This window comes from Pollachius pollachius (genome assembly GCF_949987615.1).
Source record: "Pollachius pollachius genome assembly, chromosome: 2".
Taxonomy (NCBI): Eukaryota; Metazoa; Chordata; class Actinopteri; order Gadiformes; family Gadidae; genus Pollachius; species Pollachius pollachius.
The window spans coordinates 32,827,976-32,849,236 of NC_136935.1; the positions used below are offsets into that span (position 1 = coordinate 32,827,976).

The window sequence follows — 21,261 nt, forward strand, 5'->3', positions numbered from 1 at the left end:
ACTTCTAACGCTCCCACTAAAAATATACTTTAGTGTATATTAGGTATACATTCATGACCTGTATTATCTAGATGCTATGAGCGAGTCCTCTAATCAAAGCTGCGGTTTACCACTAACGGTAGAACTAACCTTGAGCATGGGCTTTCACTTTTTGCAGACAGCGCTGAAAGGCTAATTTCAGGAGAATGAACTGGCAAATTTGTGTGTGTCTGTGTGTGTGTGTGTGTGTGTGTGTGTGTGTGTGTGTGTGTGTGTGTGTGTGGTGGTTTCATTGAGAGAAAGCTGAGACAGGTTGGCTGGACACTGGCCAATCACAAAGAGGGGGCAGCCCTGAGTGACAGCCAGAGCAGCCATAGAGGCGGGAGCAGGCGGCTAGAGGATGTCATGTGATGAGAGAGAGAGAGAGAGAGAGAGAGAGAGAGAGAGAGAGAGAGAGAGAGAGAGAGAGAGAGAAAGAATCTGAAAGTAAACGATATAAGAGGCGAAGAGAGGGATGGGAAAAGAGGAGGATTATTGCTTCCATATGGAATACTTAGGGACAAGGTGCCAGACATAGCAGTAAAAGGAAAGAAAATTAAAATGGAGGCATTATTCAATATTATCAGCAACATTGTTGCATCCTTGTTGAAATTGCCTGCAGCAGAATCCAAAAATGAAATGCCTTAATAGATGCATCCCCGAAATCCTCAGCACATTTGTTATTTGGAATGACCAGATATCTCTCTGGCACACTGACACACAGACACACACGGAAATACCCGCATGCACACACGCACTCACACACACCACCACGCACACAAATACAGATGCGCCTTGGCATCAGAATGGCCCTTGTTTGGTAATGTGGTGGAACGTCTGTGTGTCATTACTGGGAATCAGTAGTGATGGAGGCTATTAGTTAATTGATAGCTTTGGTTGCACTGGCTGGCTGAGCCCTGCACTCCCCTCCCTGCTGACTCCACATCCAAGACCTCCCCTCCCCCCCCTGCGCACACACACGCACGCATACAGACACACAACCACCCACAAACTCACACACAAACCGCATACTTCTGGAGTCCTCTTTATGGGGTCCTGGTGCCTTTATGTCTGTTTATAGGGACCAGGGTTATAAGGACCAGGGACAGAATGTCACAGTCCTCGTAGCTCAGGAGCAGAGGGTCTACATCGCCTTGGTAGCCATTTTCTTTTCATTGAGGGGGGTTTAATTTGGAAAGTAGCTCCCATTTTTCAGCACATCGGGAATCATGAGATAATGGCGAAGAATAAATGCTGAGGACGTTTACTGCGTCTTGGCTCGACACGAAACAACGTGAATGGGATCTAATGGAATGGCTTTGGCAAAGTCAGAGGACAATGCACACACATCCACAACGGTACGTGCGCACACACGCACGCACGCACACACACACGAAAGCAAGCACGCACGGCCACACACACACATGCTCCACCCATCACCACTGAAGCTGAAAGGGAGACGAAGGGTGACTGAAGGCCTTTGGCTGAGGTTTGAGCTCTGAGGCTGGACCCCCTGGAGGCAAACATTAAGGGTCCCACTAGGGTCAATTCTCTCAGGCATCTGACCAACCAGGGACAGGTACAGAACAATCCATTCTCCTCAACAATAACGATACCAGCCAAGGAACTGGCCAATGTAGGACACACACTCTGGTGTGAGTTGATCACTCTTCATGTGGGTTCTTTGGTCTGGGCCAGGAGGAGTAGGTTGTATCCTACTATAGTAGCTAACAGATGACTCTTAAGTCTACTTCTACTAGTGTCAAGTAGCCCAGGTTTCAGACGACGTGTGCAGCAACCCCTGCGACGACCAGCATGTACAGGAGGGATTTAAACATTGCTAACAGATTGTTAACGCTTGAGTCCACCATACAGACACGGGAATTGAGAAAGGGTTGTGTCTGTTAAGAAATAAGAAAACAGGGCATGTCCCGTAATGCCTGGCTGGGTACGGCTGGGGGAGGGGATGCATGTCGTGTTTGCGTCAGCAGTTCCTTCCTCTACTCTTGAGAGCAGGACTAGATGGTACTCCACTGTAACCCAGTGGCTAACGGGCGGTACTGCATCGAAATCTGATTAGGAGACGTATACCAATCTGCCATATTTTACCGATTTGAAAATCACACACTGAAACACTTATAACTGGGAAGGAATGATTCATGTTCTGGTGTACATGAAGTGCGTGCATAGTATGTTTTGGAGTAACTTAGTGTGTAATTACTGACATCTAGTGGTCATGTGTGGTCCTGTCCTGCATTTCCATGGAGCGTTCCTTACCGGCGTTTGAAAACCTTCACTGTGTCCCGCAAAACCACTACACAAAGCATAGGTGGTTTGGGTGTGTGAGCGGACGCCTATGCGACTGAGTCTATCGTTGGAGTGCGTGTATTCGCGTCCCACCACACGTGTGTTACACGCTGTCTTGGCGCGTTCAGGTAGAGCAAAGTAGGTCATCCAATCGAATGTCTATACCTCGAACACGCCACACACTTTCAACGGCTCTACTTCTTACACGTATACACATATACATAAACATACACATATGCATACGCGCACGCGCACACGCACGCACACACACACACACGCACACACACACACACAAACACACACACTGCCATGTCACTATTTAGAGCTTTAAGGCGCTACCTGAATTGATTCAGAGACAGTTCATCATCGATTACGCTGTGGACAACGGGGATCGAACCCAGTAACCATTACAAAACTGTATTATGATCAATGGAACCTTGCTTTGCCTTTGGAATATCCTCTACCTTCACCTCTCCCTCTTCCTCTTTCTATCTGACTATAACATGGATGGTATATTAAGGCAGGGCAATGTATGTTGCATACTTGCTTTGATCCCATATTATAAGGAGGGCTTGGGGTATGACTCCCAGCTAAATTCTGTACTCTTGTCTGTACTCTACTGCATGAAGCCCTTTTACACTATCCTCTTTAGCACTACTGTTTATTACCCTTTCCTGAAACCTGCCTCTACTATATTCCCTTCTACAACTTTTTGGTACTACTTGAATATATAGCATAAGTGTGCTTTATAACTTTAATGTTATAATCTCAGTGAGAGCTGTCCTCTATATGAATCCAATACTTTCACTCATTCAATATCCTTATTTAAATATATAAACAATAAACTCCACACTACATCGTGCACTTCCTCCTTCTGAACAATAGGGGGCAGAATAACCCTACAGAGAAGATTCTGCTGCTGAGTTCCTATCCAGCATTAGACCACGTCAGCTCTCGATGACTTGGGCACTACTGGCTTCCTAGCAATGCACTTACTCCTACAATGCACGTCACTGCCACAATTAAATAAATAAATAGTAAAAAAAAAAAAAAAAAAGAAGGATTTTTTAGATAATGGGCTCGATTTTAATCTTGTTATCATGATTACTAAACCTTAGCTAACCTCCACATATACTCACTGAGTCACCCAGCACACACACAACCAAGCACACACGCAACCAAGCATAGACACACACGCACACACACATGCACACATACACGTGCACACACATTACACATATATCTTTGTAATATACTTGTTTAAGTTTAAGCTTGTTTAAGTTGAAGGCCTTTTTAAGGTATTTCTTTGTGTGTGTGTGTGTTTGTGTATGTGTGTGTGTGTCTGTGTGTGTGTGTGAGTGTGTGTGTGTGTGTCTGTGTGTGTGTGCGCGTGTGCTGGGTGACTCAGAGTGTACTTGTGGTTATAGAAAGACCAGAGAGTTAAGTGTTTGTGTGCGTGTGTGTGTATGTGTGCGAGCGTGTGTGAGTTTGTGTGTGTGAGTGTGTGGCTGTGTGCGTGTGTGTGCATGTCCTCGTGTCAGTGTGCAAATGGAAAGATGAACTAACAGATGGACAGATGAATAAATGGATGGATGAATTCATTCATTGATTAATTTACGAAAGATGGATGGGTGAATGAGCGAATGATGCACCGATGATGAATGAATGGATGGGTGAAGTAGCGTGACAGCCTTAAGGAGTGATGCGTGTAGGTCCTCAGCATCCTGGCAGCAGCATCACTCTCTGTCGCCGTGCCAACCTAGTGAACCTACTGACCACGATGGGCATCAGCACAGCAAAGATAGAGAGAGTGTGAGAGGGGTAGAGGGAGAGAAAGTGAGAGGGGGTGGAGGAGAAGAGAGGGTGGAGGGGAAGAGTGTGAGAGAGGGTGTAGGGGGGAGAGAGAGAGAGCGAGAGAGAGGGCATGAGAAGGAGGGGGAGAGAGTGAAGGGAGAGAGAGAGAGGGGAGAGAGAGAGGAGAGGCGGGAAATGGGGGACAGGACATAAAGAGAGAAGGGCGGGGTAGAGGGGGAAAGAGAGGGCTATGGTAGAAGGGAAGGCTGAATATTAGAATGAAGGAAGTCATATATTTCAGGGAAATAAGAGCAGCGTGTCAGTTAGTGATGACAGTGTCCAACGTCTCTATACGTCATCCGGATCAATGTTATAACCTGTGTGTAAGTGATTGAGTGATTGAGTGACCAAGTGAGGGTGTGTGTGCGCATGTTTGTGTGAATTTGATAGAAAAATGTTCCTCTGAATAGCAAACAGTTCAAACAACCTTTACAGTTAACCTTCAGGTACTCAGATCCTCTGCCTCCTAGAGACTCTCCAACACAACGGGACCAAGGTTGAACTGCGTGGTCCTGGGTGTGTGTGTTTGTTTGTCTGCTTGTGCGTGCGAGTGAGTGTGTGTGTGTTTGTTTGTGTGTGTGTGTTGTTTTGGTGGTCCCAGGCAGCTGTTCGGGACAGCAGGGGAGTGACGATTTAGGTAGAGAGAGAGAGGGAGAGACAGAGTAAGATACATAGGGAGAGAGACGTAGCAAGGCAGGGAGGGCTCAAATAACGTCATGAATCTTTATACATCACTTTGCATTCATTTTTTTCCTTTTATAGTACTTCATTTGTTCCTTTGTTTAGTTTTAAAACCAGTTTGGCATTGCAAATGTTCATTTTTCATGCCAAAAAAATGTGTATTATTTAAATTGAATTGAGATAGGAGAGGGAGAGGGTTGGTAGGTTAGGAGAGGGAGTAAGGGAAATGCACTTACATATACATAATGCTTTGAATGTTCTCAGCCTCATCTCAAAGTCACTCAGCACAAATCGTGCCTGCTAAGAATAAACATATGTAAACAAAAATTCCCTTTCTTTTGAAAGGTGAGGGATGGAAAGAGCAGAAAGGAGAAGATGCAGATGAAGGAATGGACAGCATGCCATTTATTTTTTATACTTGCAGGTTGTAGGTTAAGAGGTTAGATACATGTGATTTGTTGTTTATTTATAAGTCTGTAATTGGAACTTTTTCTTTTTTTTGTTTGGAGTAGCATCGTTAACTCATTTACCACAGATACATTTTTTTTATGGAGGTATCGGATAGATCCATGAATTGAACCAATAATAAATCTATTGAAAGCAACCGTTCACCGATTCCAGCACACGTAGCGGTCTAAAACATACACAGAACCAAATGCACACAGGATCGCACTTGTATTTCAGAAAGACACCATTAATCAAAGACGTTTTCCAGAACACTATGTAATGGAGTATTTATGTCTGGGTAATAAATGCATTAACCACCACATCTCGCAGAACCCATGGTCTTTGATAAATGTACCTGATTTGAGTGATTAATTAAAAGAGAAAGCTCATCGCTCACCACAGCCCACCAGTGACCCCTGCAGGCAGAGAACAAAACAGTGATGCCCCCTCCGGCCTGACACCAGCCATGTTAAGGTCTGCAGAGTTTACAACAAAGGGCCTAGCCACCGTCATGCATGGCTTTATGTCTTTACTCCAGCTTCCATGGCCAGATCACTGGTGCAGCTCGTGAGAATCTGTCGCTGATTTATCAGATGTGTGGCTGTTTCCCAAAGATAACCTGTCTATCTCAAATGGTAGAGCATGGAGCTTAGAAATAGCCAGGGTTAGAAGGTTTGATTCCCACTGGCTCGAACCATGTTCAAAACGTGTGCACAGAAGGATGTTTTTGATAAATGCGACCACCAAATGGTCAGTATTAAGTGAATTGGCTTTTTAGTGGCGATTCGTCTGAGAAACATTAAAACATGCCAGAAGAGACAGAAGTCTATTCCTCAAGGACAATAAGATGGTTGTGTTGGAATGGGGCCATACTCCAACAACTCCATCTGTATATATTCCAGCTCTGGCTAAGTGTATGACTATGAATATAAATTAGACAAAATCCGAACCACACTGTTGTGTTTAAGGAAGTCACCAGGTGTCAGCATTGCAATTTCTGTAAGCAAACTTCTACTGCTGCCGTCTGCCCACACCAGTGTTACCTGAGAGAAAGATACATGAACACAAAAACAAACTGTTTTGCACATTCTGCCCCCACTGGAGGGCACCAGGGACCTAGGGAACCTGAAAGGAACCCCAGAAAGTTTCTCAAATATTCCAAAATGAGCCGGAATGTCCCCAGAACTTGATCACCCCAAGAATATGAGCGTCCTTGAATGTTCCATTAATGTAACCAGAATGCATCGAGAATGTCCCCAGAGTTACCCCGAAATGGCCCCAGATTGTCATGTTTGCTGTAATCATGTTCCCTCATGGCCCTTTGTTCTCAGAATGTCCCCAGAACCTTACCGTATGTACATAGAATGTCCTAGACTGTCAGATGTACCGGGAATGTGCTCATTATGTCCAAATAATGACCCTTAAACATTGTCGAACGTTGCCAGAACATTACAGGGATGTCCGCTGAGTGTTCCAGAATGTCCCCAGAATTCCCCCAGAATCTCCCCAGAATCTACCAAGAATCTCCCTAGAATGTCCCCATAATATTCCCAAATGGGACCATAATCTTTACCTAAAGTCCCAAGAATGCCCTCTTAATGTCCCCAGACCGTCAGCTGCAATGAGAGTCAACATGATACATCCACCGAAAATGAGATGGATGGTTTAATGTACGGGTGAACAGAGAGCAGGGAGGGTAGGAGTGTTGAAGGATGGCAGAGAGGCAATCAAGTATTGGTCAGTATGCCGTTTGCTGATTAAAGACACAGAGAAGGCAAATGCTAACTCAGGGGGATAAAGAGAGAAAGAGACTGAGCAAACAGAGAGTGAGGGATAGGGAGAGAGACAGAGAGAGAGAGAAAAAGTGTGAGACTGAGAGAGAGAGAGCGAGAGAGAGAGAGAGAGAGAGAGAGAGAGAGAGGGTGAGAGCGAGAGTGAGAGTGAGCGAGTGAGAGAGAGAGACACTATCTCAAACAAAAAATCTTTCCCTTCCACCGGTCTGTTCAATTTGACTTGAACAACCAGCCCCATGAAAACAGCAATCAAAGCAACGTTGGTCAGTTCCCATCAGCCTCTCTCTCTCACCATATGACAGTAAGATTTTGGATCACTGTCAGATAAGTCTCAATACATTCAGGGGGGTTGGTAATGTAAGGATGGCGCTGTGTGGTGCTGAATACCAAACACTGGAAAAAACTATCATAATGTCAGGATTTACAACCTCAGTCATAAAGCCGGAGGCTCAAGGGGTTTACATGCATACAATCTATGTTCTTATCAGATGTGTAACGGCGACACAAACTTTATTTTAAAACTTGAATTTGAACTTTAAGCTATATATTATAGATTTAAGATAAGAAAAAGAAAAGGCCAACCTTAGCCGATTTTTAGAAAGAAAAGCTTATATAGCAAGCACAATCACCAGAAATCATTGTAAATTAAATATAATCTTGAAAATCTCCTGAAATCATGTATATTCGCAGGAAAATCAACTAAAATCACCTGTTATCAGGTAAAGTCTCCAAAAATCATGTAAAACCCTCCATGTTTCAACTAACCTAACAATTACGAGTCCACCACACACACACAACCAGAAACATGAGCTAGTTGGTGAGCTATAGTGAGACCCAATGGGACACCACTAGTAGGGTCAGGTCGAGCCTTGTCCCCCCCCCCCGGCCAAAAACAACAAACCAATCACACGCCAGACAGCGACTCACTCCCACTGCTTCCTGCGGGCCTTCGGCGTGTTGAGCAACTTGTGCGACTGGTGCGCCTTGATGACATCTCGGTGGTCCACCACTCCCCCTCTCCGTCGCACCGGCGGCATCAGCTGGGTGGAGGAGTCAGACGCGGTCACCAGGGCGATGCTGCCGCCGGAGCCGCCCCCTAGCCCCGAGGAGGTGGGGCAGCGGGGCTCGTCGCAGTAGCGCTCCACCCGGATGTCATACACCGCGTGGTAGTAGGTGGGGTGGGCGCACACGCTGCTGCCGCTGATGGGCGGGGCCGGCGGTCGCACGCGCAGAGGCCCCGCCCCCTGGTGGCGTCCCTGAGCCGAAGAGGCGGAGCCCTGGGAGGCCGGGGGCCACAGCACCCCGCCAGGTTCCTGGCAAAGAGGGGAGAGCATGCTGGGAGGGGTGAAGGGGAGGAGGGGGAGGGTAGAGGAGAGGAAAGAAAGGATTAGGAGAAGGAAGAGAAGACAGGGGGAGAGAGAGAGGAGGGGGAGGGGAGAGAGACAAGAGAGACAGATATATAGAGAGAGATGGAGGATAGATAGAGAAAGCAGAGGAGGGATATTTGGGTGGGGTGGAGAGAGGAGAGAGAGAGAGAGAGAGAGAGAGAGAGAGAGAGAGAGAGAGAGAGGGGAGAAAGGGAGAGGAGAAGCAGAGCGAGTTTGAAGGCCAAAAGGGAGCAGAATAGGACCGGGGGGGCGGGGGATGGCGTTGATAGATGATAGAGGGAGAGAGAGAAAGATAGAGAGAAGATGGAGAGCGGAGATGAGCGATGAGGTCGTATGAGGAGTAGATAGAGGAGTGAGGGGACAAAGAGGGCAGCACAGTAAAACAAGTTAGTTGGGAGTGAGGAAGTGTGCTGAACATAGCCATATAATGCTGTATCACAGTTAGTATTACCATAGTAATAAGAAAAGAGCTGCATACTATTGCGGATGCTTAAAAAGCAATGTCACGTTTTCTGAAGCTCAAAGGAAAATAATTAAACACCAAACAATAACTTATCAGTTGAGAGTATAAAAAGCCTTGAGAGAGGAACGTTTTTGGAAAATAAAATATTGACTCGACTTAAGGCAATAAAACAATTCAAATCACTTTCTTTATTCTATATTTTCCCCCACAAGCTGCTGTGTGCAGAACTTAATTAAGGAACTTGTATTCTTGTCATCAAATCCCATACTGAGGTGAAATCCGCCTTCAGACACAATGCACTCTGCCAAGTTGAGATACCTTCCCATTCACAACCACATGCTCGCCATCATCCTGACTCCTCCCACCTACTCATTCCAGAGACCCCCCTCCTCACAACACATTTTGTTATCAGGGAACTTTCGTTAACATTAACGCACTTTTACATTCAAAGCGCTCTGGGTCCTATGTGTAGAATGGAGATATTTCATCGCATTCACTGATCCGTACCTGGGTCTCCACCGACTCTAAAGACCCCAGCGAGAGAACATGTGAGCGAGCTGTGATGGAGGCGGGTCTTGAAGGAGCTCTGCAACGCTATTGGCTGGGAGAGGGTACTGAGCATTGATGCATGACTCATTCTTGATTGCAATGGATTCCAAACTGCTGAACAGTGGCGGGAGCGGGGGCTGGTTCGCTACACAGTGCAGAGGTTCCAGGAATACTGAACAGAACCCGATCTGGTTCCTGAACCAGAGTTTAGAGTTTGACTGGATCCCGGACGGGGCTGGTGCTCAGGTTCTGTAACCAGATCCTGAACGGAACTGGTTCCATTCACAGAGTTAAATTGTCGGGAAAAGGGGCTGAGGGAGGAGAGTGGAACCACGAGATGGTCAAGAGGGAGAAGACAAAGAGAGGGATACTGTTATTTTGGGGCGCCCTCCTCAATAGTGTCTGGCTTTACATTGGTCTGTTTTTGTTAGGTCTCATTGTCAGGGCCATTGATGACAGCTGCGGCTCTTTGCTCTATCAGAGAGCCTATGATCCACTTGAAACGAACCAATGGACGAACAACAATATCAACGACAACAACGTATTAACAATACAGGATCTGGACAGAGAAACAGACTTCAATGAACGCTATCTAATGCAATGTGGAGTGTGTGTGTGTGTGTGTGGGGGGGGGGGGGGGGGTTGGGTGTGTGTGTGCGTGTTGCGATATATAAGCGTTTTTACTCGTACAACAAAATATGCTGACGGTGCATTGCACATAATTTCTATACGACACTTAGTGAAGAGGACACTAATTCATTGAGACAAGCACTTTGTACACAAACACACACACCCACACACACAGACACAAAACACAAAAGACACCTCACACACGTAAACAATGACGAGACAAAGTGCTACAGTAAGTATTTTGTCAGTTGACTGAGGTCACTGTATATGTGTGTGTTTGTGTGTGTGTGTTTGTGTGTGTGTGTGTGTATGTGTGAGAGTGCGTTTGTGTGTAAGTCCCTGCCACAGGGGCTGAAAAACACAGGTCTAGGTGTATTTGTCGACACACAGACTGTATCACACTTACACACACACACACACACACACACACACACACACACACACACACACACACACACACACACACACACACACAGGATCTATGTAGAAATGCAGAGCAAGGGCAAGCTCACCCTGTAAGCTGTAGTAAGTAGCAGAGAGGAGAGGAGAGGAGGAGATACGAGAGACGAGAGAGGGGAGAGGAGGAGAAGAGACAAGCGATTGGAGAGGTGGAGGAGAGAGGGAGGCGAGAACGATGCAAAGGGAGGCATGAGGACGAGAAGAGAGGATGAAGAAAAGAGTAAGACAGAGATGGAAGAGAGAGAGAGAGAGAATGAAGGAAAGAGAGTGTGTGGGTGGGGGTGGGAGACACTCCGACCTCTCCACGCCACATTCCCCGGGGGTTTAAAAAACAAAAAAATAGATTCAGTGCGAGGGTACAAAAAAAAAAGTAGAGAGGCTTTTACACCTTGGGACAGAGCCCAACAGAGTGCAGAGCTCTGGGGCTGTGGTTCTCGGTGGACAGTTCCGGTCCATGGTTCTGGGTCCAAGGTTCTGGTCCATGGTTCTGGGTGGACGGTTCTGGGTCCACGGTTCTGGGTCCAAGTTTCTGGTCCATGGTTCTGGGTGGACGGTTCTGGGTTCATGGTGTTCATGTGTCCATGGTTCTGGGTCCATGGTTCTGGGTCAATGGTTCTGGGTCCATGGTTCTGGATTGATAGTTCTAGGTGCATCGTTACGGGTGAATGGTTCTGGGTACTTCGTTCTGGGTGAATGGTTCTGGGTCGATGGTACTGGGTACTTGTTCTGGGTGAATGGTTCTGGGTACTTGTTCTGGGTGAATGGTTCTGGGTACTTGTTCTGGGTGAATGGTTCTGGGTCGATGGTACTTGGTACTCGTTCTGGGTGAATGGTTCTGGGTCCATGGTTCTGGGTTGGGTGCCTACAAGGTCGCTATTCTGCTTATACAAAGCGGTTTAACAACACTGCAGGGACCAGCTACAGAGCGATTAGCCTTGCCCCGCCCCCCCTTAACCCTGCCGCCAATAACCCCATCCAGCACAAAAACATCTGACAAACATTTGCCCCACTGGGTGCAGTGTAGTGATTGTGTCAGCAACATCTTTGTGTTTTTGTGTGCGTGTGTGTGTGTTTGTGTTTGGAATAGGATGTGTGTGTGTGTGTGTGTTTGTGTGTATGTGTGTGTGTGTGTGTCTGTGTGTGTGTGTGTGTGTTGGGGAAATGATGTGTATGTGTGTGTGTGTGTGTGTGTGTGTGTGTGTTGGGGAAATGATGTGTGTGTGTGTGTGCGTGTGTGTGTGAGATATATTGCGTGCATGTTTTATTATGTGTGTGTGTGTGTCTTTGTGTGTTTGTGTGATATATTGTGTGTGTATGTGTGTGTGTGTGTGTTGGGGAAATGATGTGTATGTGTGTGTGTGCGTGTGTGTGTGAGATATATTGCGTGCATGTTTTATTATGTGTGTGTGTGTGTCTTTGTGTGTTTGTGTGATATATTGTGTGTGTATGTGTGTGTGAGAGAGATATGTGTGCTTATGGAGACTCTGTTTTGCCCTCCTCCAGCAGCCTCACAGCCGCCGGCTGCTCACTTTCTATCCTGCTTCCCTTTTTTCCCTTTCTTCTTTGCACAGAGAGCATTGCCACAAACACACACACACTGTACCACACACAGAAACGCATATGCACTGTTTCACCAACAAACACACACACACATACAAACACACACACACACAAACACACTGTGTCAAACACACAGACACAAACACACACACAAATGCATATACACTTTATCACACGCTGACACACACACTGTAACACACCGCACACACACACACACACACACACACACTATCTCACACACAGACAAGCGCATATGAGCATGCACACACACATGCACATACACATACACACAAACACACATAAATGCATGCACACACACACACACACACAAATAAATGCACACACTATAATATGAAGGAACTGGGTTTATAACATTAACAACATCAATTCATATCCTATGAACTTTCGAATCACACGCCTCAGGAGGTTCCAGTCGTGATCTATACTAATACAAATTCAACCACTCTCACCAAGCCAAACATCGTTATATTCACGGGTGTTTTTCTTGTAATGAACAGCGCCGCAAGACAGTGTAGCTCAAGCAAGGTCGTTCATAAGACCCCAGTGGTTTTGTAGTGTTTGAAAGCGGTGCCATCCAAGCAGAAAGCTGTCTACGTCCACTGGATTTAGCCAGAACACATCTCACACACGTGACAGGGTGACACACTGATTTACTGTCTACTGTCTAAAGTCCTGGCGCCGATCCCTGACTGCTCAACCAGTTCTGATGCATGCTCCTCCTACTCCTTCTCCTCCCCCTCTTCTTCATCATCCTCCTCTTTGTTCTCCCCCCCCCCCCCCTTGATCCCCCCCCTCCTCCCCACTCCTCTTCATCCTCCTCCTCTTCCAAAACATCCCGACCCTCCACCCATTCTGAGGGTTGAGATAGAGAGATGAAACAAGATTAAGATGGTGTTTATCATCCCATACCTCCACCCATGCTGAGGGTTGAGATAGAGAGATGAAATAAGATTAAGATGGTGTTTATCATCCCATACCTCCACCCATTCTGAGGGTTGAGATAGAGAGATGAAATAAGATTAAGATGGTGTTAATCATCCCATACCTCCACCCATGCTGAGGGTTGAGATAGAGAGATGAAATAAGATTAAGATGGTGTTTATCATCCCATACCTCCACCCATGCTGAGGGTTGAGATAGAGAGATGTCATGAGAATAAGATGGTGTTAATCATCCCATACCTCCACCCATTCTGAGGGTTGAGATAGAGAGATGTCATGAGAATAAGATGGTGTTAATCATCCCATACCTCCACCCATTCTGAGGGTTGAGATAGAGAGATGAAATAAGATTAAGATGGTGTTAATCATCCCATACCTCCACCCATGCTGAGGGTTGAGATAGAGAGATGAAATAAGATTAAGATGGTGTTTATCATCCCATACCTCCACCCATGCTGAGGGTTGAGATAGAGAGATGTCATGAGATTAAGATGGTGTTTATCATCCCATACCTCCACCCATGCTGAGAGTTGAGATAGAGAGATGAAATAAGATTAAGATGGTGTTTATCATCCCATACCTCCACCCATGCTGAGGGTTGAGATAGAGAGATGTCATGAGATTAAGATGGTGTTTATCATCCCATACCTCCACCCATTCTGAGGGTTGAGATAGAGAGATGAAATAAGATTAAGATAGTGTTAATCATCCCATACCTCCACCCATGCTGAGGGTTGAGATAGAGAGATGAAATAAGATTAAGATGGTGTTTATCATCCCATACCTCCACCCATAATGAGGGTTGAGATAGAGAGATGAAATAAGATTAAGATGGTGTTTATCATCCCATACCTCCACCCATTCTGAGGGTTGAGATAGAGAGATGAAATAAGATTAAGATGCTGTTAATCATCCCATACCTCCACCCATGCTGAGGGTTGAGATAGAGAGATGAAATAAGATTAAGATGGTGTTAATCATCCCATACCTCCACCCATGCTGAGGGTTGAGATAGAGAGATGAAATAAGATTAAGATGGTGTAAATCATCCCAGACAGGTATTCTGGTTGTCAGGTACATGATCAAATAGCAAGTGCTGGAATTATTTCATATCATCATAGACAGTTTTGTATATTGTATGTGTAACTTGTTTATATTTGTGCATTTTTGCATATATGCGTATATTCTTCTATAGTAAAATGGCTTGCTTCAGATTGCATTTTCTATTTAATACTCCTACTTTCAATCTTAACTGTTGTTAACCTGAATGATGGAAATGAACCAAACGGAAGAATGGATTTAGCCAGGTGGGATGTTTTACATCCCAGTGATGGAAGGAAAACAAAAGTGTAACAATTCAGATTGTATCACAGTGTTTCCTGCAAAACGGGGTAGTCCAACAAAAACAGCACGTGTCTTAATGGGCACATGTTCAGGCGTGCAGGTGGAGCGCTGAGTTAGCATTGCACACCAAGCCAGCAGCTCATGATACGGCTGGACGCCTCTGGTAATGACTTCATGAGGACTACTCCCGAACATGAGGCCTGAGCACCGGGACTTCAGATCTGTGTTTAGGTTCCTTTAATGGGAGGGCGTGAAGTGTGGAAGCAGTCTCCTCTCTATGGATCAATAAGTGTACAGAATTGCAGGCGGAGGTTGGGTGGAGGGAGAGTATAGCTCAATACAGGTGGAGGTAGGGTCGAGGTGAGTATAGATAAATACAGGTGGAGGGAGAATGGAGATAGGTTATAGATCTATACAGTTAGAGGTAAGGTGGAGGGAGGTTGGTGGTAGGTATATATCTATACAGGTGGAGGTAGGGTGGAGGAGGGTATAGATCTATCCAGGTGGAGGTAGGGTGGAGGAGGGTATAGATCTATCCAGGTGGATGGTGGGTGGAGGAGGGTATAGATCTTTACGTGTGGAGGAGGTATGGTAGGTATAGATATATACAGTTGTAGGTAAGGTGGAGGTATGGTATATATCAATACAGGTGGAGGTAAAGGGAAGGGAATAGATTGTGGGTATAGATATACAGGTCAAGGTATTGTAGAGGGGGGGTATTGATCTATGCGGGTGGATGTACTTTAGAGTATTCCTTCGTTTTTGCTTTAGCGCACAAGTGTCATTTTGTCAGAGGACAGTCGGAGCCAGGCCTGTATTGACATTACCGTTTAACCGAGTTAAACTCACTCGATCCACGGGGGGATTTATTGCTTCCAATTTAGCGGGCCCTTATAGGCTGACACACGTCTGTGGGCTGGACTTTATTATCTAGTGACTCAGCCAATCAGCTAGCTAGCCAGTCAGCAGTCAGTCCGGCGGCTCCGCTGGCTGCTTATTCACCCAGACTGCTTGTCAGAGTCAATCAGCCCGTCTGTTAAATCTGCCGCACAGTACGTTGATCCACTAATCAATGCCTTTCCCCAGTCTCTTTAAAGGTTCATTTAGCTAAACTAATCAATCAAGCCTGAGCCACCGACCCACCGCAACCTGGTTGAGGTTTGGTACCTTGCTCAAAGACATTGCGGTAGAATATGGAGCAGAAATGGATCTGGGAATTTGAACATGCAACACTTGTTGTGTAATTAGTAGTTAAACAGTCAATCATGTCAGTCAGTCATCCAGGCCGTCAGTCAGTCTGTCAGCGAAGATAAGGCTGTCATATAAACTAACCCTGGCAGGCTGTCATCCTGACGGGGGCTGGCCTCTCCCTGCCTGTCAGAAAACAGCACATTTGGCATTTTGACCTCTGCAGGCCACTGTCCCTCTCGGGCTCTCCAATAACACAGGAGCAGGTGAATACTAACCGACCCATTTGTTTCCCACAAAGTGACCCCTCGCATTTATAGTACAGATAGATATCAACAGATAGGCGTGTAGGTGGATGTGTATGTATGTATGCAAGTATGCATGCATGCGTGTGTGTGTGTGTGTGTGTGTGTGTGCGTGCGTGCGTGCGTGCGTGTGTGCGTGTGTGTGTGTGTGTGCATTTGTGTGTTTGTGTTTGTGTGTTAAGGTAGGGGGCTGAGGATCTTTTGCTGTGCGATCTAGGAAGTGTCCCAGGTGGGTACAAAACAGAGCAAATGGAGTGTGAGAGTCTTCTGCATCGTTGAATTATGGAAGGAACTACAATAACACCACCAACACACAAACACACAAACACAAACACACACACACGGCCACAAACGCACACCCACAAATGCATAGCCACACAGATACACATACACCAACACAATCACTGGACAGTATTGTGTTATCTTCTAACAACATTTAATTTATTATAAGTCAGTTTTCAAGGTCTCCTATTGTACTTTTGATGTCAATAAAAATGCATTACAGCATGGCATAGCAAAACATAATGTATCATAGTGTGGTGTTATGAGATTGAGTCTCAGAGTGATTGAGTGAGTAAGGGAGTGAGGGAGTGAGCAAGCAAGCCTTTGAGGGAGTGAGGTATTGAGTAAATGAGCAAGGGAGTGTGTGAGTGAGGCACTGATTGAATGAGGTTGTGAGTGAGTGAGTGAGTGAGTGAGTGAAACAACAGCCATTTTATTAGGAAAGGAAATATCTCTTTTTATGGCTGTCTGGCTCTTATGCCAAATGGCCCAGGGACCCATGCCAAGGGCCCCTGGCTGCAGCCAGCAGAGCCTCAACCCAAGGGCAGGTCTAGGATGGTAACCAACGCAACGCCAGCACAGACACGCACGGGCGTCCGCCGCCATCTTGGTGGTCCGTGTGTACTCTGTAACATTAATAGTGTTTATTCATGGAAAACCTTTTTTTTATGAAATAATGTCATTTAAATATGTCCCACAGTAACACTACAAGGTAAAACCAAATTTTTTGACATATAAAAGAACTTTTATTGATGCCACTATTTGGTTTTGTTAATTAATTGAAATTAATTAGGATGAGGATAAGGTATTAACATTTTTGGATTGCATACTCAAATGCATTCCTTACATAGTACTAAATATAGTAGCAATGCATGTTCCCTTGGTAACCAAGCTGTGTTCCTTGCCATGTGTTCTTAGTAACCATGGGTTCTTAGTAACCATGCTGTGTACTGTGCCTAGTTACCGTGCAGTGTTCCTTACGTGGTGTAACCATGAATTGTTCCTTAGGAACAATACAGTGTACTGTACCTATTACCCATGCAGTATTCCTTCGTTCATACATCATTATGTACCTAAAGTAACCATGCATTGATCTGTACCTAGTAACCATGCATTGTTTTGTACCTAGTAACCATGCATTGATCTGTACCTCGTAACCATGTATACAACCTAAGACAATAAAAAGGAACTGCCTTCTGCATTTTTGTTTTTTCTTTTCCCTTCATTGTACCGAACTCGTACTGAACCCTGATGTCTGAACCGAGGTATGAACCGAACCGTGACTTCAGTGTACCGTTACACCCTTAGTAACCATGCATTGATATGTACCTAGTAACCATGCATTGCTCTGTACCTAGTAACCATGCATTGTTCTGTACCTAGTAACCATACATTGTTCTGTACCTAGTAACCATGCAATCATCCCATGGCATTATGGTATTCCAACAGAATCGACATTCGCTATTTGGGCCCAACATTTCGTCCACCCAGCAATGACAACATGCAGTGGGGAGAAAGGGAGGAAATGTGCTGGTCTGCTCATAAAGCCGCATTATGTAAGCCTGTGTTCCTCTTAGAAGAGTGTGTGTGCGTGGGAGTGACTGTAGGTGACTCAGTGATCCTGGACCAACGGTGACTGACACAACAGGGAAAACACATGTCCCAATCATTCTGAGTCTTCCTGTGTAGCTCTGGGAAATCACCTCTCCTGACGTCCCCATTGGTCGCCCCCCCCCCCACCCCGGTAACACCCAACCCTGTGGTCAGGGGCCTGGAACCACTGCTCAGGGCTATGTGGAGCTTGGCAGGAGGGTGCCCTTGGCAAGGGCATCCTCCTCATCCCCTTCCACCTCACCTGCTCCCAGGTGGGGATAGCCAATAGGAAGTTTGCGACACAGCCAGGAACTCCCCACACCATCCATCACAGTGTGCAGGCAGGGGACACCTGAAGTTCACCGTCCATTCAGGATCAATGCTCTCACACACAGGAGCTGAGAACTACTTTGGAACTAAAGGAAGGTTCCACAAGGTGTAGTCCTCGGCCTATCATGTCTGCCTCTCTCCTGTGCTTTTTCCTTTTAACTTTATGTTTCACATTTGCATAATTCCACCGTTGGCTAAAGTATATATAAATTGCATTTCATTGACATTTACATTTAGCTGACGCATTTGTACAAAGCACCAACCATTCATACACACAGTCACACACCGCGGTGGTGTCAACCATGCACGGTGATGGCCCACACGTGGAGGGAGGTTAGGGTTGTGTGGCTTGCTCAGTGACTCCTTGACGCTAAGCAAGGAGGAGCCGGGGATGGAGCTAGCAAGCAACCTTCCTGTAACAACAAAACCGCTCTACCTCCTGAGCTACTGCTGCACCTGCCGCATTACTATTTTATACATGTTGTGTAATGTAGTATGTAAGATATTGAGGGTCATTATGTCGTTATTTATTTTCTCTGGTAAGCCACTGGGGTGCGTGTGTTGATGGCTGATTTAAGCAGCCCGACCTGGCCCGAGTCAGGTCGATGAGACTCTGGGGCTGGGTGAGGCTGCTTTAACCTACAGTCCACCACATACACACTCTACAGCCAAGTGTCAAAGTGTTTTATCCTCATGTGCAGTATAAGCCATGTTCATGCTGTACACTGAAACTGTAATGACTAGGTGAGGGCCATCTACGGTCCCAGAGAAGTGACAATAAATAAACCAGGTAGTGTAGCAAAGGTAAGCCTCAGTACAAAGTGTGCCGTTCATATTAAATGTTGCATCTGGCCCTCAGAGTCCCAGCCCAGCTGTTAGCAGCCAAGGGGCTTAAATATTGCGGAAATTCATAATATATGACTTTATGCCCCTTCTGTGGCGGCCCTTGGTCCCTATAACTAAGGGCCAAGGAGCAGCTGGACATAGGCAGCTGGAACCGATAGACTGGACTAACAGGCAGGACAAACAGCCTGCAACAGAGAGCCAGAATCATCCAGCATTAAAAAGCCTGGAGAGACAGCCTGCAACAGACAGGACAGCCTGGGGGACCAGCCTGAACACACAGCTCGGATGGCCAGCCTAGGGAATGAGCCGGTGCAGACAGTCCCGAGAATCAGGGGTCAGCATAGTCTAGCACGGCATTTCTTAAACAAAGGGTCAGGACCCATAATGGGTGACGACCCCGTTTGCGCTGGGTCGCAGCCTTATAAGACACAGACCTCTCACAAAACAGCGGAGTTTGTGTTTGCTGAGCCCTGCCCCGGTTTGGAGATCCTTTCAAGGATCACCAGATCCGGTGTGCTCAGAGTGTGAGGTTTGGGACACCATCAAAGAATGAAGAACGACGAGATGAAGAACCCCCTGTGTTGTGGTTGAAGGTGTTCTGTATGCATCCTTGAGAAGGATGTTCTAACCCCTACCTGCTCCCAAATGACATGCATCGGAATTCCTTATAACAAAATAGTAATTAGTTAAATAGAATGAATCCGCCCTCGAAGAACTAGACAGACAGAATGGTAACCCGACAGAGCAGGCTGGGACAGACAGAACGCAAAAAGTCAGAACAGGGGTGGATAAGGAGGAATGATGGATTGCCCGTTGCCTCTCTGGACCAGATGCTTCTTGACAGAACAGAGACGGCAAATTGTGACGTTGTGAACGCAAGCCTGCGGGCCGGCGGCATTCATTACCCTTTTAAACGTCCAGAACATATAAAATGACATCTGGGTAATCTGATTGGTGCCTGGAGACCAAACGAACTCAGACAGTACTCTGTTTATATCGCACCCACTCCCTCTCTCTAAGTCTGTCTGTCTGTCTGTCTGACTGTCTGTGTGTCTACTGCCTGAGTGTGTGCTTCCAAGTGCCTGTCGGCTATCTTCCTTTCCCCCTGTGTGTGTGTGTGTGTGTGTGTGTGTGTGTGTGTGTGTGTGTGTGTGTGTGTGTGTGTGTGTGTGTGTGTGTGTGTTGTTTGTGCATGCTTGCCTGTGCATGGGTGCGTGCATTCTGATTGAGTGCGTGTGTTTCTCTCAGCCTCTGTTTACCAGGAGCGTGATTTGCTTCAGCGATGGACTCAGGCTACAGCGTCTGCTGCTGACGCCCTGACAGAAAAACAGACGGACGGAAGGACGGACGTGTTAAGCAGAGACCGGGAGGAGCTGCACCCTCACTCTAGGGGCTGCTAGCGGGGGGGTAGCAACCCCCCCTCTTGCGATGGCGACGAGTGCCATGGGATCTTTAGTCAGGACCTCGGTTTGACAGAAAGAAACCCATGGTGTGGCACCGCATCCCAGGGGTCAGGCATTAAGGACAGGAAGGACCTCCTTCTCTTAACACCACAGCAGCTGGCTTGGTCATACATTTGACAAGTAGACGCGGGAATAATGCATGAACACTAACCCTCTCTCGGCCCCATACCTCTTTACCACTTGGGTCCGGGGGGGCCCTGTTTAGCATTCCTGTTACCTTCAGTTGTTTTTTAGTTTAAGGAAGTCGATTTTTTTGTCTTTTCAAAATGAATTATGTTCCTGCCTCGCTGGTGGGCAAGGGAAAGGGGCCACAACAATATGCAACCAAGATTAAAGCTCTATCTCCCTGTCTGTTTGTCTGTGGTCATTGTGTGAAGCGTTGTCATGCACTACTGAATATGTCCAATAAAAAGGTATAATAAAATAACTTGTCAGCACTCGATGTGTTTGTATGTACAGGCCTAACTAATAGCAACATTACTTCTGAAGCCGTCAAGCTTCAGAAGCTGGCTGGCTGGTTCCGTCCCAATGACAACCAGCCAGCAAATACTGGAAAACACTGTAAGGGTTGACTTACTGTGCAAACAGCTTTAGACGCCTGGTCTATGATTGGGCTGTCTGCATATGCGATTTAGATGGTCCGGTACCCTAGTGTATGACATTCAGATGCTGTATTTCATAGATGTAAAGCGCTGTAGAAGAGAAGGTTTTAATCCCATACCACTTTTGAGCACTTACTTACACTGACCAACCAAACCACCAACAGACAAACCGACCAATCCAGCAACCGACAAACCAA

At 46.3% G+C, this 21,261-nt stretch overlaps 1 protein-coding gene across 1 annotated transcript in view; it reads right to left on the reverse strand.

The window, feature by feature from the left end:
• LOC307071319 (voltage-dependent P/Q-type calcium channel subunit alpha-1A-like) overlaps positions 1-8,152 on the reverse strand; it is a 79,683-nt gene extending 71,531 nt beyond the window's left edge. Inside the window, exon 1 of the mRNA XM_079730305.1 lies at positions 8,028-8,152. Coding sequence (XP_079586431.1) covers positions 8,028-8,137 — 110 coding nt within the window. The 5' untranslated portion in view covers positions 8,138-8,152. The remainder of the gene's footprint in view (positions 1-8,027) is intronic.
• Between the last annotated feature and the right edge of the window lie 13,109 nt (positions 8,153-21,261).